We start from the raw sequence: 14,472 nt of genomic DNA on the forward strand, positions 1-14,472 counted from the left end.
TTATTATTATTATTATTATTATTGTTATTATTATTATTATTATTATTATTATTATTATTATTATTATTATTATTCTTAGTAGTAGTAGTAGTAGTAGTAGTAGTAGTAGTAGTAGTATTAGTGTATTTTCAGCAGGACAGTCTGCTGAGGTTCTTTTAACGATAACGGCTTATTTTATAAAAATATCCGCTCGTATGTTCTAATATTCTTTTTACAAAGTTAAAAGCCATAAATCAAAAACTGTAAACATTTCCTTTACTGCAATGATCTGTATTACCGTAACCATATTAATTGCACATCTGTATCGGTGCTTAAATCCAAAACAGACTTTTTATTTTTTTATTTTTATTTAAATGACTAGCCATGAGTAGCTAGGCATGACCTAGCATGACCACCAGGAGGCAGTGTCTGGAAACTCCGGGCAGCATGCAGAAGATAATGATCTAAATGACACAATGTAGTGGTTTTCGGTCCTTTAATTGTCGTTTGTTGTTGGTGTTGTCATTGTTGTTAAATGTAATCCTATATGCAATTGTTTAATGCAAGAGATTTTCGAAAAAGACTCGCGTTACAGGTCAAATTCGTCCGCTCGCCGGATATCACGGCGTCCCACTTTTTTACGAAAAATCGTGTTTAATGAAGGTGAAGAGAGCTGAGAGACGAGATGACATTTTAGTCACGCCGTAAACTCTGCGTCTCCTAAAGCAAAGTGCTCCCTAAGTGTGCAAATTAATAAAATAAAATAAAATAAAATAAAATCGATTGGCTGTTTTTTCCCCAGAGGGGCGGGACTTCCGTCATACACAGCTTCCATTCTGAGTATTGCCATTTGTAATTAATGGCTTTTTGCTGTCTGTGGTATAAATAGTGAGCAAATTCTTCTCATTATTATTATTAAACCTGCAAACTTTAATGAATAATCGCCTATAGAATGATTTTGTATTAATCTTGATTGTTGCACCACGACATCGCCGGACATCGTGAGGGATTTCTCGTCGTTTTACATCTAGTATGTTTAACACTTTGTATGTTTAGGGCTCCAAAGTGGGCGTGGCCCAAACTGGAAATTGTGTGTAAGAATTTTAATCGTACCATTCTAGCCCTGTTCACAACGTAAATCTCTGGATAAACGTCGTGACTTGTGGCTCTGACTCTTCCTCAGCCTCAGCTTCATCACTCCAGTTCATAACTAAAGATTTTTTTAATCTGTTCCGTCACCCGCATCAGGCAGCTCCTCAAAATGCGTCATACTTCAAAGGATGTTCATTCCTCCGATCGTCACCCCCCCCCCTTTTTTCCTTCTTTATTCCTTTTTTAATTAAAAAAAATCTTGTACTTGTTTTCCTTTAGATACTTTTACATATTGTACATGTTTTTAGATTTGGTTCCGTCCGTGCGGTGCAGAAAGCAGATCGTGATGGATTGAGACATGGCCATGTTGCATGATCCTTTTTAGAAACACCATATAGGGAGAATCCAGTGGTGAATAATTCTTGGCTGGTGAGAAAGAGATAGCAAAAGAGGGAGAGAGAGAGAGAGAGAAAGAGAGAGAGAGAGAGAGAGAGAGAGAGAGAGAGAGAGAGAGACAGTGACAGAGAGAGAGAGAGACAGAGAGAGACACAGAGAGAGAGAGAGAGAGAGAGAGAGAGAGAGAGAGAGAGAGAGAGAGGGAGAGACAGAGAGAGACAGAGAGATACCTATACTATAAGAGAAGATAGATCTTATAGAGATATTTATATTCTCTCTATATAACTAAGATAGATATACTCTTTGGCTATCTATCGATTACTTATCTTATCGCTAGAGATATACTATATATCTATATACCTAGATAATATATATATAGATTATATATCTATCTAGATCCTTTTCATCTCTCTCTCTCAGATCTATCTCTCTACTCTCTTCTCTTTCTCTAGAGACTTAATTTCTCTCTGCTTCTCTTCTTTCTCCTCTATTTTTCCATTCCAAGTCAACTCTCCAAAAACACTAGAGGGGGAAAAAAGACTGTTATGTAAAAGTCAAGAGAGAAAAACTGTAGCATCGGTGAGAAGTTTGTTTCTGGCATAAAAACAGGTTTGCATTCAGAAAAAGAAACAGACGACGTAACGTTAAACAGCCGAACGCTCTCTGTTAGGTGTTTTTGATATCGCCATGACGACACGGCGCCGGATTCTCTCCGACTAAAACTCGACTTCAGCGCCGTCACACCGTCACTCGAACGATCAGAGATGAAAACGGATCATGGCACGGAGCTGCGAATCACGAGGCGGTGTCAGAATGTCCCTTTACAGAAACAGCGACCCGGTCGTGCGGCGAATCCCACGTACTCAGGCGAGGCGTCGCAAACGCAGCCGAGCAATCGATGGCTTCGGGTCTCAGCTGGAACAGAGGAAATATTTCATGCTTCCTGTTTTTGAGAAATGTTTTTCACTCCTAAGATTCTTAGCACAAGTTTTCCAGGGTGTGGAGTCGAGCTAGACAGAGAGAGAGAGAGAGAGAGAGAGAGAGAGAGAGAGAGAGAGAAAGAGAGAGCATGTGGTGTTAAGTGTCATACTGAGCATAGAGTAGATTTCTTTCTTCTCCGAATGAAAAAAAAGGATAAGAAGCGGCTTATTAAATGAGCGACGCATGAGCGTGAGTCACTCTCCTTCCCTGAAGACATCCAGAATACAAAAGTGCTTATGATTTGTCCACAAATTGGATCCACAAGACGTGCTCTAGACGGTCATTTATTTATTTATTTATTTATTTATTTTCAAACTTTTCCATCTCTCTCTGGCTTTACGATCGGAGACACTGAAGTGGGCGTATTATCTTGTGGTCTTGCGTATGGGATGAAGGCAGGGAATTCCCATCTACATTTACACACACACACACACACACACACACACACACACACACACACACACACACACACACACACACACACACACACACAGGGTGTTCCTCCAGGCAAGCAGCTGGCACTCGGCCCCGTGGCTCTTGAGCCGCATCGAAGATCCACATCAGAGTTCCTCTGCAAAAAAAAAAAAAAAGCACAAGCAGCTTTCCCTTGGAACTGAGCAGATTTTTCCGCTCATAAAAAAACAAAAACATTCTTTTAATAGCACACTGCAGCCGGATTCCTCCAGAGACTCCATCTAGACCAGAGCAGAGAGAGAGAGAGAGAGAGAGAGAGAGAGAGAGAGAGAGAGAGAGAGAGAGAGAGAGAGGGAGGCTCGGGGCTCTTACTCCCCCACTTATCATCCGCCCTAACACACTTCATCACGACCTCCACGCATCAAAAGACCTTCAGGAAATCCAGCTGAGTGACGTGAAATCCAGCCGTGACAAGACTTCTGTTCGCTGGTCGGGTTTCGGAGCAGCAACGTGTCATGATGCAATGACGCAAGAACGATGTGCAGAAATTCAGAAGAATTACAATTTCCTAACATAAGTGAGACTCAACGTCGGTCCTCATCGACTGAACTCAAGTAACAGCATAGCAGAATATATCTAAAGAAATCTGAAATACAATAAAAAAACACTTATTAATTAATTAATTACTTAATTATTTAATTAAGTCAATTAACAATTATTTGTTTAAATTATTTAGCCTTTTAATATTTACTCTTTTCTATATTTACACCAAAAGCGCTGTTTAATACTGGATTCCGGATCTGGATTTTTCAGAAGGAGATTAATTGGGAGTCAGGAGATGATATCATGGGTTTTATATTATATTATATTATATTATTAATAAATTTCCTACCGCTTATCCGAACTTCTCGGGTCACGGGGAGCCTGTGCCTATCTCAGGCGTCATCGGGCATCGAGGCAGGATACACCCTGGACGGAGTGCCAACCCATCACAGGGCACACACACACTCTCACTCACTCACACACTCACACACTACGGACAATTTCCCAGAGATGCCAATCAACCTACCATGCATGTCTTTGGACCGGGGGAGGAAACCGGAGTACCCGGAGGAAACCCCCGAGGCACGGGGAGAACATGCAAACTCCACACACACAAGGCGGAGGCGGGAATCGAACCCCCGACCCTGGAGGTGTGAGGCGAACGTGCTAACCACTAAGCCACCGTGTCCCCCTGGATGTCAAAAACTATTATTAATTAAAATGTTTTAATTATAAATACATTAAATCCTGCACACTTCTGAAATTGTTGCTCGTTTTTTTCTCCAAAATGTTTAAAAAAAATTATTTGAATAAAAAGAAAAAAGCAAAATCTGAAAAAATAAATAAACGGCACAAAATGTTTATTTATGTGCAAAATAAATAAAATAAAATAAATGATCCAAATTTTTTAGAAATTGTACTTTTTTTTTCTTCCAGTCAGCAGGTTTGAAGTTTGAAGAAAGTCAAAGTTTTCATACAGTTTCTGTTTTTAATAGAAAATCGAAGTAAGTGTTCGATCCAAAAATGTTTAATCCCATTTTTCTTGTTCCGTTCATGGAGGAAAAGAAGTTTGTCAGGACAACACAGGAGAGAGCAGCGTATAGAGCGTCTTTCCTGCTGGTTTGTCTCAGTTCCCTTGATACCTGTGGATTGCAGATGTTTGAAGGCAGATGTTGAGATCGTCTGCTGTACACACCGGAGTCCAGCTGTAGAAGTTTCAGCACATTTTACATCTTAAAATCTTTCATTGTGGGAGTTTTACAGAAGTTTATTTTTACTCTGAACAGGGATGGAAAAAGATCCACTTCCCAGATGTCGGTTAAACACACACACACACACACACACACACACACACACACACACACACACACACACACACACACACACACACACACACACACACACACTGTACTCATTGTGTTATTAGGCTTAAGATTATTCCCCACATCCGTTTACACAAGTCCCAGTGAGTAAGCTTGTTACTATAGAAACAACACCGTATGTGTTATTACAAGCCCAACACCTTCTGACCAATCAGAATCCAGAACTCAGCAGCCCTGTTGTGGAAGCAGGTGAACAGATCTACACGTCCCAGTTGTTTGATTCAGCTCTAAACTCTTACGCTCGAAGGTCGGGAGTGATTTATGAAGTGCGGCGTGACGGAAAGCTTACACGATGTTAATAAGCGGAGAGATCGCTGCACCGTGGAACGTCTCTGAGGAATGTGGAGTAGGCGTGGGCGGCGTTCTGGAAATACCCCGTACCATGCGGTGGTACTGATAACAGCGTATCTTTTTTTGTTGTTGTTCCCTGCACACACACCGTGTTGTACTTTACACAGACTTTTTTTTAAATGAAACTTTATACTTTATATAAATTATACTTTATTATATTATCTCCAAATATTTTGATACTCATACTTTTGGGGAAGATTATAAACACAGTTGCCAGGTAACAGTGTTCTAAAAAAGCTTTTTTTTTTCAGACCCACTTACACCCTTGAAACATAATAACAACCGTTTAACATCATAGCAACCAGCTAAGATTCCAAGACCGCTTACTTACGACCTGGAAACCACCTGGGACCGTAGACCAATCACCTGTCGCATGAAATGACATAGCAATCACCTGATAACACCATAGCAACCACCTAGCACCACTTTGGAATACCATAGCAACCACCTAGTAACACCCTGGCAATGAATTAGCAACCGCATAACAACCAACGAGCGACAAACTAGCAATCACCTGGTAACACCATAGCAACCACTTAGCACCACTTTGGAATACCATAGCAACCACCTTGTAACACCCTAGCACTGAATTAGCAACCGCATAACAACCAATGAGCGACAAACTAGCAATCACCTGGTAACACCATAGCAACCACTTAGAACCACTTTGGAATACCATAGCAACCACCTAGTAACACCCTAGCAATGAATTAGCAACCGCATAACAACCAACGAGCGACAAACTAGCAATCACGGTAACACCATAGCAACCACCTAGCACCACTTTGGAATACCATAGCAACCACCTAGTAACACCCTGGCAATGAATTAGCAACCGCATAACAACCAACGAGCGACAAACTAGCAACCACATGGAATACCATAGCAACCACCTACTAACACCCTAGCAATGAATTAGCAACCGCATAACAACCAACGTGCGACAAACTAGCAACCACATGGAATATCATAGCAACCGCATCCCAACACTATAGCAACTCCCGGTTCACTATTCTGCACATTTTTTGCAGATGCTTCATATATTCAGGTCTTGATAAACTTCATATATTCAGGTATTTTAATTGTGTTCAAAACTCAGAGTTTTTGTGCTTTTTCTTTATCGTTGTCATGGAAATCTACTCAAACCGGTGAAACCCCGAGCACCGGATTCTTCTTTAAACTCCTCCAATCGAAGACACACGTGAGAGCCGTACGTGTTCCACACACGCGAATAGAAGAGGGGTTTGGTTGTATGCGTATCGTGATGTCACACGAAGCCTCTCAGCTCGAATCGCCGGAAAATCTGAAAATCTGAATTGAAAAAACTGTTTGAAAAACTGTTTACATGATTTTGTGTTGATTTGTCTTTAAATTGTAAACTTTTCATTCATTCATGTATAAAAAAATCGTTCTGTTTTGTAGAAGATGAAATGAACCATTTTTAGATGTGTTGCTATAGGAACACTGAATGTTTTCCTCATGGTGTCTCCTGGTGTGCGTGCAGGTGGACTTCGAGGACGTGATCGCCGAGCCTGCGGGCACCTACAGCTTCGACGGCGTGTGGAAAGCCAGCTTCACCACGTTCACGGTCAGTAAGTACTGGTTCTACCGACTGCTGACGGCACTGGTGGGCATCCCGCTGGCGCTCATCTGGGGCATCTTCTTCGCCATCCTGTCCTTCCTGCACATCTGGGCGGTGGTGCCGTGCGTGAAGAGCTACATGATCGAGATCCACTGCATCAGCCAGGTCTACTCCATCTGCGTGCACACCTTCTGCGACCCGCTGTTCGAAGCCATGGGGAAGTGCTTCGGCAATGTCCGCCTCACCACCACGAAGGTGGTGTAGGAGCGCAAGGAAGTGAAGGAAGAAATAAAGCCTGGGGTGGGGGTGCGGGCTGGGTGGGGGTTAGGTGGTGTGGAGTGGAGAGAGTGGAGGGGAATAAAAGATTAAAAAGGAAAGAGGGAGTGAAAAAAATAGCCCTTCATGTTGAAGAGGTTGACGTGAAAAGAATAGAGAGACTTTCCAGTCTCAGGTTAGTGATTTCAGTCTCCCTAGGGTTAGGGTTAGGGTCAGGGTCAGGGTTAGGGTCAGGGTCAGGGTCAGGGTTAGGGTCAGGGTCAGGGTCAGGGTTAGTCTGGGTTTCTCTACGGAAATATGAAATGTTAAGGATTTTATTTCATTTGTTAGCGTTAATCACGACACGAGCAGCAGGTCAGCCTTGCATTTTATTCCGCTTCCTGGGACAAGGCTGTGAATCTTAACCTTTTGTTTTTGTCCCGCTTCACTTATGCTTCAGTCCACATATAAACCATCCATCGTCTTTTTCCTCCCCGTTTTATTTTATTTTATTTTTGTTAGTTTGAACTAAAACTTAACCTGAATCCTTTTCATTCTTTATAATTACTTGTGGAAGTTTACTAAAGTTTATAAAACAGACATTTGTCTCTGTGGATCGTCACTAAAACGAAGCCCGGATCAGGAAACGTCCTTTTGTGAGAGACGTCCTAAAACTTTTAATGTGGACAAAGCTTATTAAAAATAAAACCACCAAAGCGCAGGCGTTGACCTGCTCATCGACTCCCCCTTCTGTGTAAATCGACATAAAACAAGACGGTAAATATTTAAACATTTATGTTCCATAGAGAGACGATCGGCCGATCGGGAACGATCGAACTAATCTGCAAATGATTTTTTTTATTCTAACAATCAATAAACGAGAAATTCGCATATATAAATGATTATATAATTAAAGCAGCAATTTAAAAAGCTTAAAAAAATCAAGCAGTGTACAGGATAATTCGAGACCTCGTGCGTTTCTTTACTTCTTTACTTTTTTTTGCGCGCAAAATGTCTGTGCGTGAATTTTAAAACACTAGTCAAGTGTTTGTGTGTTTGTTTGTTTTTTTGCCCCTTCAGGGCTCCGTATACTTTTTTTTAATGATTAATAAAATGATAAAGTGGGCGTGTTCCTGCTGATTTTTCGAGACTGCCCATGACACTGCATGCTGCCGTTGCTGTACCGCGGGCCAAACTCGAGGCCATTTGACTTTCAGCGTAAAGCTAACACGAGAAAGCGAGAGAGAGAGAGAGAGAGAGAGAGAGAGAGAGAGAGACTGTACCTGCTTTTGCAACACCAAACTAACCAGCTTTGTTTTTTTTTCTTCTCATTTGAGCGACGTTACAGACCGACGAGCTAAACTAAACTAACTAAAACCTTAGAGGCTTTTTAGAGTCAGCGAAGCCTGAGCTTTTAGCTTGAAGGCACCGCTTTAGCAAACATCCACTATATGAACATGAAGTACTTTTATTTTATTTTATTTTTTATTCTTCTTCTTATTTTTTTTTCACATATTGTTCATAACTCTTTATCGATCAGCTGAGGTGCATTGCGTCACGACACAAGTTGTATGTCTGTATTTGTTTGTGCAAAGAGAAATAATATTAATAATAAGTGCCTGGACAAAAAAAAAAAAAATTAAGATATCGAATTCTTCTCTTTTTTTTATTTTATTATTTTTTTATTTCACACACTGGCAAAAGACTCAAGCTGGAAGAAGCTTAAAGCCCCTTGGACTCTTTGGAAACCGGGGCGCTTTTTCTTGTCTTTTCTACAGCCATCGAGCTCCGTTTCTTTTCCTTTTTCTTTTCGACTCAGACGCCGTACTGTCTACCTGCTGTCTCTGAGGATGGGAAAATGTCCGATGAAAAGGGCGTCTTGCGATGGGAGAGCTGTATTTTATTTTTTTTTTTACATACCTTTCCTGCTTTTTACTGTAAACTTCACGCCGTGTACATTAAAAAAAAATGAAACCGTGTTATATTTTGTTGTCTGTCATTTAAAACGGTTACAGGAAACAAATCTGACGTGAAACGTGTTAAATATGTTTATACGCAGATCATCGAGGTGTTCAGTCAATTTGTTCATTCATTCATTCATCTTCTACCGCTTATCCGAACTTCTCGGGTCACGGGGAGCCTGTGTCTATCTCAGGCGTTATCGGGCATCGAGGCAGGATACACCCTGGACGGAGTGCCAACCCATCACAGGGCACACACACACTCTCATTCACACACACACTCACACACTACGGACAATTTTCCATAGATGCCACAGTGAATTTTTATACTGTTATTTATTTATTTGTTTATTTATTTATTTATTTATTTATTTTTAAGTTATATGTGTCTCTGGACACGGTGGCTTAGTGGTTAGCACGTTCGCCTCACACCTCCAGGGTCGGGGGTTCGATTCCCGTCTCCACCTTGTGTGTGTGTGGAGTTTGCATGTTCTCCCCGTGCCTCGGGGGTTTCCTCCGGGTACTCCGGTTTCCTCCCCCGGTCCAAAGACATGCATGGTAGGTTGATTGGCATCTCTGGAAAATTGTCCGTAGTGAGTGTGTGAGTGTGTGTGTGTGTGTGTGAGTGAATGAAAGTGTGTGTGTGCCCTGTGATGTGTTGGCACTCCGTCCAGGGTGTATCCTGCCTCGATGCCCGATGACGCCTGAGATAGGCACAGGCTCCCCGTGACCCGAGAAGTTCGGATAAGCGGTAGAAAATGAGTGAGAGAGAAAGAGAGAGAGAGAGAGAGAGAGAGAGAGATAATATTTAGTGATAAAGTTTCATCATGACTTGATTATAAACATAAAGCAACTCACCTGATGTGCATTCTGTGTTTTCTAGGTAGAGTAAAAAAAAAATTTATTGTATTTTTGTAGGTAATTAAGAGATTGGTCATCTCGCTCTGACGCACCTGACGTCGTAATTACGACTTCCCGACTCGTAAATATGAAGGAGGACTCGAACACACGGTAAATCCTAGCAGCAGGTGGTCTAATGGCACTGTGTGTGACGTAGGACACGAGTGAACTTCATTCTACAGTAAATCCTGGATGCTGTTGATCACCACGTTAATTCTAATGATGAATATGCAAAACGTTCAGAGGGATTTTTAGTACCAAGTTATTTAATAACAATCCTACACACAGACTGTATACACACTTGGAATAAACTGGCAATATAGCATGAAATTAATAGTGACGTGACGTACGGCTAAGTGCGGTGACCCAGACTCAGCATTCGTTCTGTGCATTTAACCCATCCAAAGTGCACACACACACAGCAGTGAACACACACACACACACACACACACACACACAGCAGTGAACACACACACACACACACCATGAACACACACACACCATGAACACACACACACACCATGAACACACACACACAGCAGTGAACACACACACACCGTGAACACACACACACACACACCATGAACACACACACACAGCAGTGAACACACACACCGTGAACACACACAGCAGTGAACACACAAACACACACACACAGCAGTGAACACACACACAGCAGTTAACACACACACACAGCAGTTAACACACACACACACCGTGAACACACACACACACCGTGAACACACACACACACACCGTGAACACACACACACCCGGAGCAGTGGGCAGCCATTTATGCTGCGTGCCCAGGGAGCAGTTAGGGGGGGTCGGTGCCTTGCTCAAGGGCACTTCAGTCGTGGTATTGCCGGCACGAGACTCGAACCCACGACCTTAGGGTTAGGAGTCAGACTCTCTAACCATTAGGCCGCGACTTCCCGATTAGGACATATTAAAAGATATTGTCAGAAGCATCCAGTTTGTAAACATACACTTCGTACCTGAGGTGCGTTAATGCCTTCTAGCCGTACACAAGGAGACGTAAGTCAAAGCTCGCTATCTGATCTCAGAGCAGTTCACAGAGGAAAATGACACGGACCATCGAGTCATTCCAGGTTTATCTAAACATCAGCTAGGCTGTGTTTAAAGAGCACAGAGTTTGAGTGCAATAAACAGCTAAACCCAGGCTCACTTCAAATCCAGTCCTCGCTCATTAGCCACACTGTTTATTCATTCCCTAGATTCCAAAAAAGGGAGCTTTCACCGTCCACCTCAGCAAAGTCAAGGCCAAGGTCATTAATACTATTTAAGATGGCGACTGGAGTGGAGTTTTTGAGTCATACTGCTGTGCCAGGGTTATAAAATTTAAAGGTCAGATGTAATAAGCCGGTGCAAGACTTGCGTGCTAAGAGAGATGCTAATAAAGCTCACTGCTGAACGCGGAGGGTTCAGACGCTGGAACTGAAAGGGCTCAGAATCAATCAGTCACAGAAACCCGAGAACTTACATTGTTTTGCAATTACTTTCTATGCTAGTTAAGCTATGATCCATACTTAAAGTGAACAGACAGACAGACAGACAGATAGACAGATAGATAGATAGATAGATAGATAGATAGATAGATAGATAGATAGATAGATAGATAGATAGACACAGATATAGATAGATAGATAGATAGATAGATAGATAGATAGATAGATAGATAGATAGACACAGATATAGATAGATAGATAGATAGATAGATAGATAGATAGATAGATAGATAGATAGATAGATAGACACAGATATAGATAGATAGATAGATAGATAGATAGATAGATAGATAGATAGATAGATAGATAGATAGATAGATTCACTAAGCAAGAAATATTTTAAGATAAGTACAGTATCAGCAAAAAGACTCTACTGATCATTAAAGGTGGGGTCTCTGTTGTTTGAAAGCCAATGTTGACATATAAAAGCACCAAAACAAACACGCCCCTAACCCAAATGGGTCCCACCCCTGTATCGATAGCTCCGCCCACACATACATACGTAACCCAGGCGACTAACGGAAAGAAACGTGTCTTTATCATAGCTGAAGGGAAGAACAATACGATTGTAGATAAACAAACAAGCAAAAATGCCACACAAGCATAATGATGTAAAGGACAAAGGCATATATTAGTTCTGTGTAACAAAGCAAAACCAACGTTACTCACCTATCGAGAAGGAAAAAAGCGCCTCGGCGTCTTAAGTAAAGTCGGCCACATATTCACAGGTCGGAGTTTCCCGAGTCGATAACACTCTCTCCGCCACATATCGACAAGCCCCGCCCCTTTCTGCTAATTGGCTACACGTGTGTTTTGATTTTTGTTTATTATTCGGCCCGACTCGGTTTTCTGAAGCATTTCTCAAAAATCAGAAACCCTGCCTTTAAGTATTAAGTATTTAAGGGTGTATCCTGCCTCGATGCCCGATGACACCTGAGATCAGGCTCCCCGTGACCTGAGAAGTTCGGATAAGCGGTAGAAAATGTATGAATGAATGAATGAATGAATGAATGAATGAATGTCCTTCCTCTTGACCTCTTACCTGGCAGCTCCATCTCCAACATCCTTCCACCAATATAACCATCTCCCTCCTCTGTACATGTCCAAACCATCTCACTCTAGTCTCTCTGTCCTCGTCCTCAAACCGGCCGACCTGAGCCGTCCCTCTGATGCGCTCGTTCCTAATCCTGTCCATCCTCGTCACTCCTAAAGAGAACCTCATCATCCTCATCTCTGCTACCTCCATCTCTGCCTCATGTTGTATGCAGCAGAGCCGCTCTCACTACCGTCTTCTACACCAGCAATGCTTGGTTAACTGTGGACCTGATCACAGAGGGGGAAATAAGGATGTAGGAAGACTGAGTGTGTGTGTCATTAGACTAAGGCTCAAGCTGCGATCTTCCTGCTTCGTAGAGTAAAAAATGGGAAAACCCGATAAAAGAAGACACCAATATGGCGTTCACAAACAAAGGAATCTTCAATATTAACCTAATAAATATGATAAAGATATCAAACAAGACTTTGGACTTTTCAGTGAGGCTCATTTTCACACACATACTGTTAAGCTGATTTCTCCAGCATGTCACTTTGCACCTCTACTGCTCTCTGCTGGCTGTCAGCGGTATAGCACCTCCACTTACATTCATTATATTTTTCAGGTAAAGTTCCTGGTTTAAGGTTCAAGTAAAAGATGTTTTTATTCATCTTTAACATGAACGCTTAAAATGTCTCTCAGCTTTCTTTTACAGTATGTCATCCACCCGAAAGCCACCACAATGGTGGATAAATGATCGTACAGTAGTCAGCTCCGATTTTGTTACAGATGCATCATCGGTAAGACTCAGGACACGTGTAATGGAACACGGTAGTCTGCTGGAATATGGATAAAAAAACATAGAGCAGTACAGGACCACCACTTTGTTTTCATTTGACATGACCTCATCTCTCCAGTCTGTCAGCCAAATGCTGATTTATGGCTGGTGTTTCCTCCTCCCTCGGGGCGTCACGGCAACAGAAGTTGCACTGCAGTCATCTGAGATGGAAAGTCGGCCGTCGGTGCGAAACGGGACAGAAGCCACACTGACACCGAGAAACTTTCTCCGGCATAACAGAAGACCATGTCGCGCACGAGATCCTATGTGACTCTACGTGTGTGTGTGATTAGTGTTAAGGTGTGTGTGTGTGTGTGTGTGTGTGTGTGTGTGTGTGTGTGTGTGTGTGTGTGTGAAGTGAAGGCCTGGATTGTGAGAGCCTCAGCCTTGGTGCGTATCGCATGATGGAGGCTGGCGACTGGTGTTGATTTTGACACGTAGCCCAAAAAGGTGTGCTCGAATTCACTATCTACAAGCTCCAGGTGTTTGTTTCTACTAAAGTGAATCATATTACCGTGGCAACGGATGAATAACATTCCTACACAAACACATCTCTGTCTTTTCACAGCTGGCAGGAAATTCTGATTAAAAGGAAATTCCTTTGATCTGCACTTGTTCTGTCGAGCTTTTGTGTAACGAAGCTCTGATTCCGTGTGTGTGTGTGTGTGTGTGTGTGTGTGTGTGTGTGTGTGTGATTGCTCCTATTCTGATTTCCCAGCTACTGTGACTATGTTTCACTTTCAGACCAAACTTTCAGACCAAACATAAATATTGGCACCCTACAAATTGCACCGCTGGAGATGGGGGTTTTGATTGGGTGTGTGTCGAGTTTGCATCTTCTCCACATGCTTTGAGGGTTTCCTCTGTGTACACCAGTTTGACCCGCGAGTCCAAAGACACGTGTTGAAGCCTGATAGGTCTTTCTATCCATAATGTAGGAACCCTGAAGCGGATTGCCAATCTGTCCATTCTGTCCCCTGCCTTTTCCCCTGAGACAGATTCCAGGTTCCTTGCTAGGTTCCCCTTTCATAAGCGCTAGAGAAGACCAAGGCATGAAAGCTATACCTGTCGATCTGTCAATCAAACTGCGAGTAATGAATGAGAGAGTCGCAGAAATGAGGTTCCTTTACAGGGTTACTGGAATTGTCCCCTCATGGTAAGGTAAGCACCTGAACAAGCTGAGATGATTGTAATAGATCCACTGCTGCTTTTATTTGAGAAGAGCCGATCCACCAA

At 42.3% G+C, this 14,472-nt stretch overlaps 1 protein-coding gene across 2 annotated transcripts in view; it reads left to right on the forward strand.

The window, feature by feature from the left end:
- cav1 (caveolin 1) overlaps positions 1-8,954 on the forward strand; it is a 10,665-nt gene extending 1,711 nt beyond the window's left edge. For both annotated transcript variants that reach the window (XM_027160261.2, XM_027160262.2), the window contains exon 3: positions 6,643-8,954. In XM_027160261.2, the coding sequence (XP_027016062.1) occupies positions 6,643-6,984 (342 nt within the window). In that variant the 3' untranslated portion in view covers positions 6,985-8,954. The remainder of the gene's footprint in view (positions 1-6,642) is intronic.
- Positions 8,955-14,472: the final 5,518 nt, after the last annotated feature.

Source organism: Tachysurus fulvidraco, chromosome 17 (assembly GCF_022655615.1).
Source record: "Tachysurus fulvidraco isolate hzauxx_2018 chromosome 17, HZAU_PFXX_2.0, whole genome shotgun sequence".
In the NCBI taxonomy this organism is placed as follows: Eukaryota; Metazoa; Chordata; class Actinopteri; order Siluriformes; family Bagridae; genus Tachysurus; species Tachysurus fulvidraco.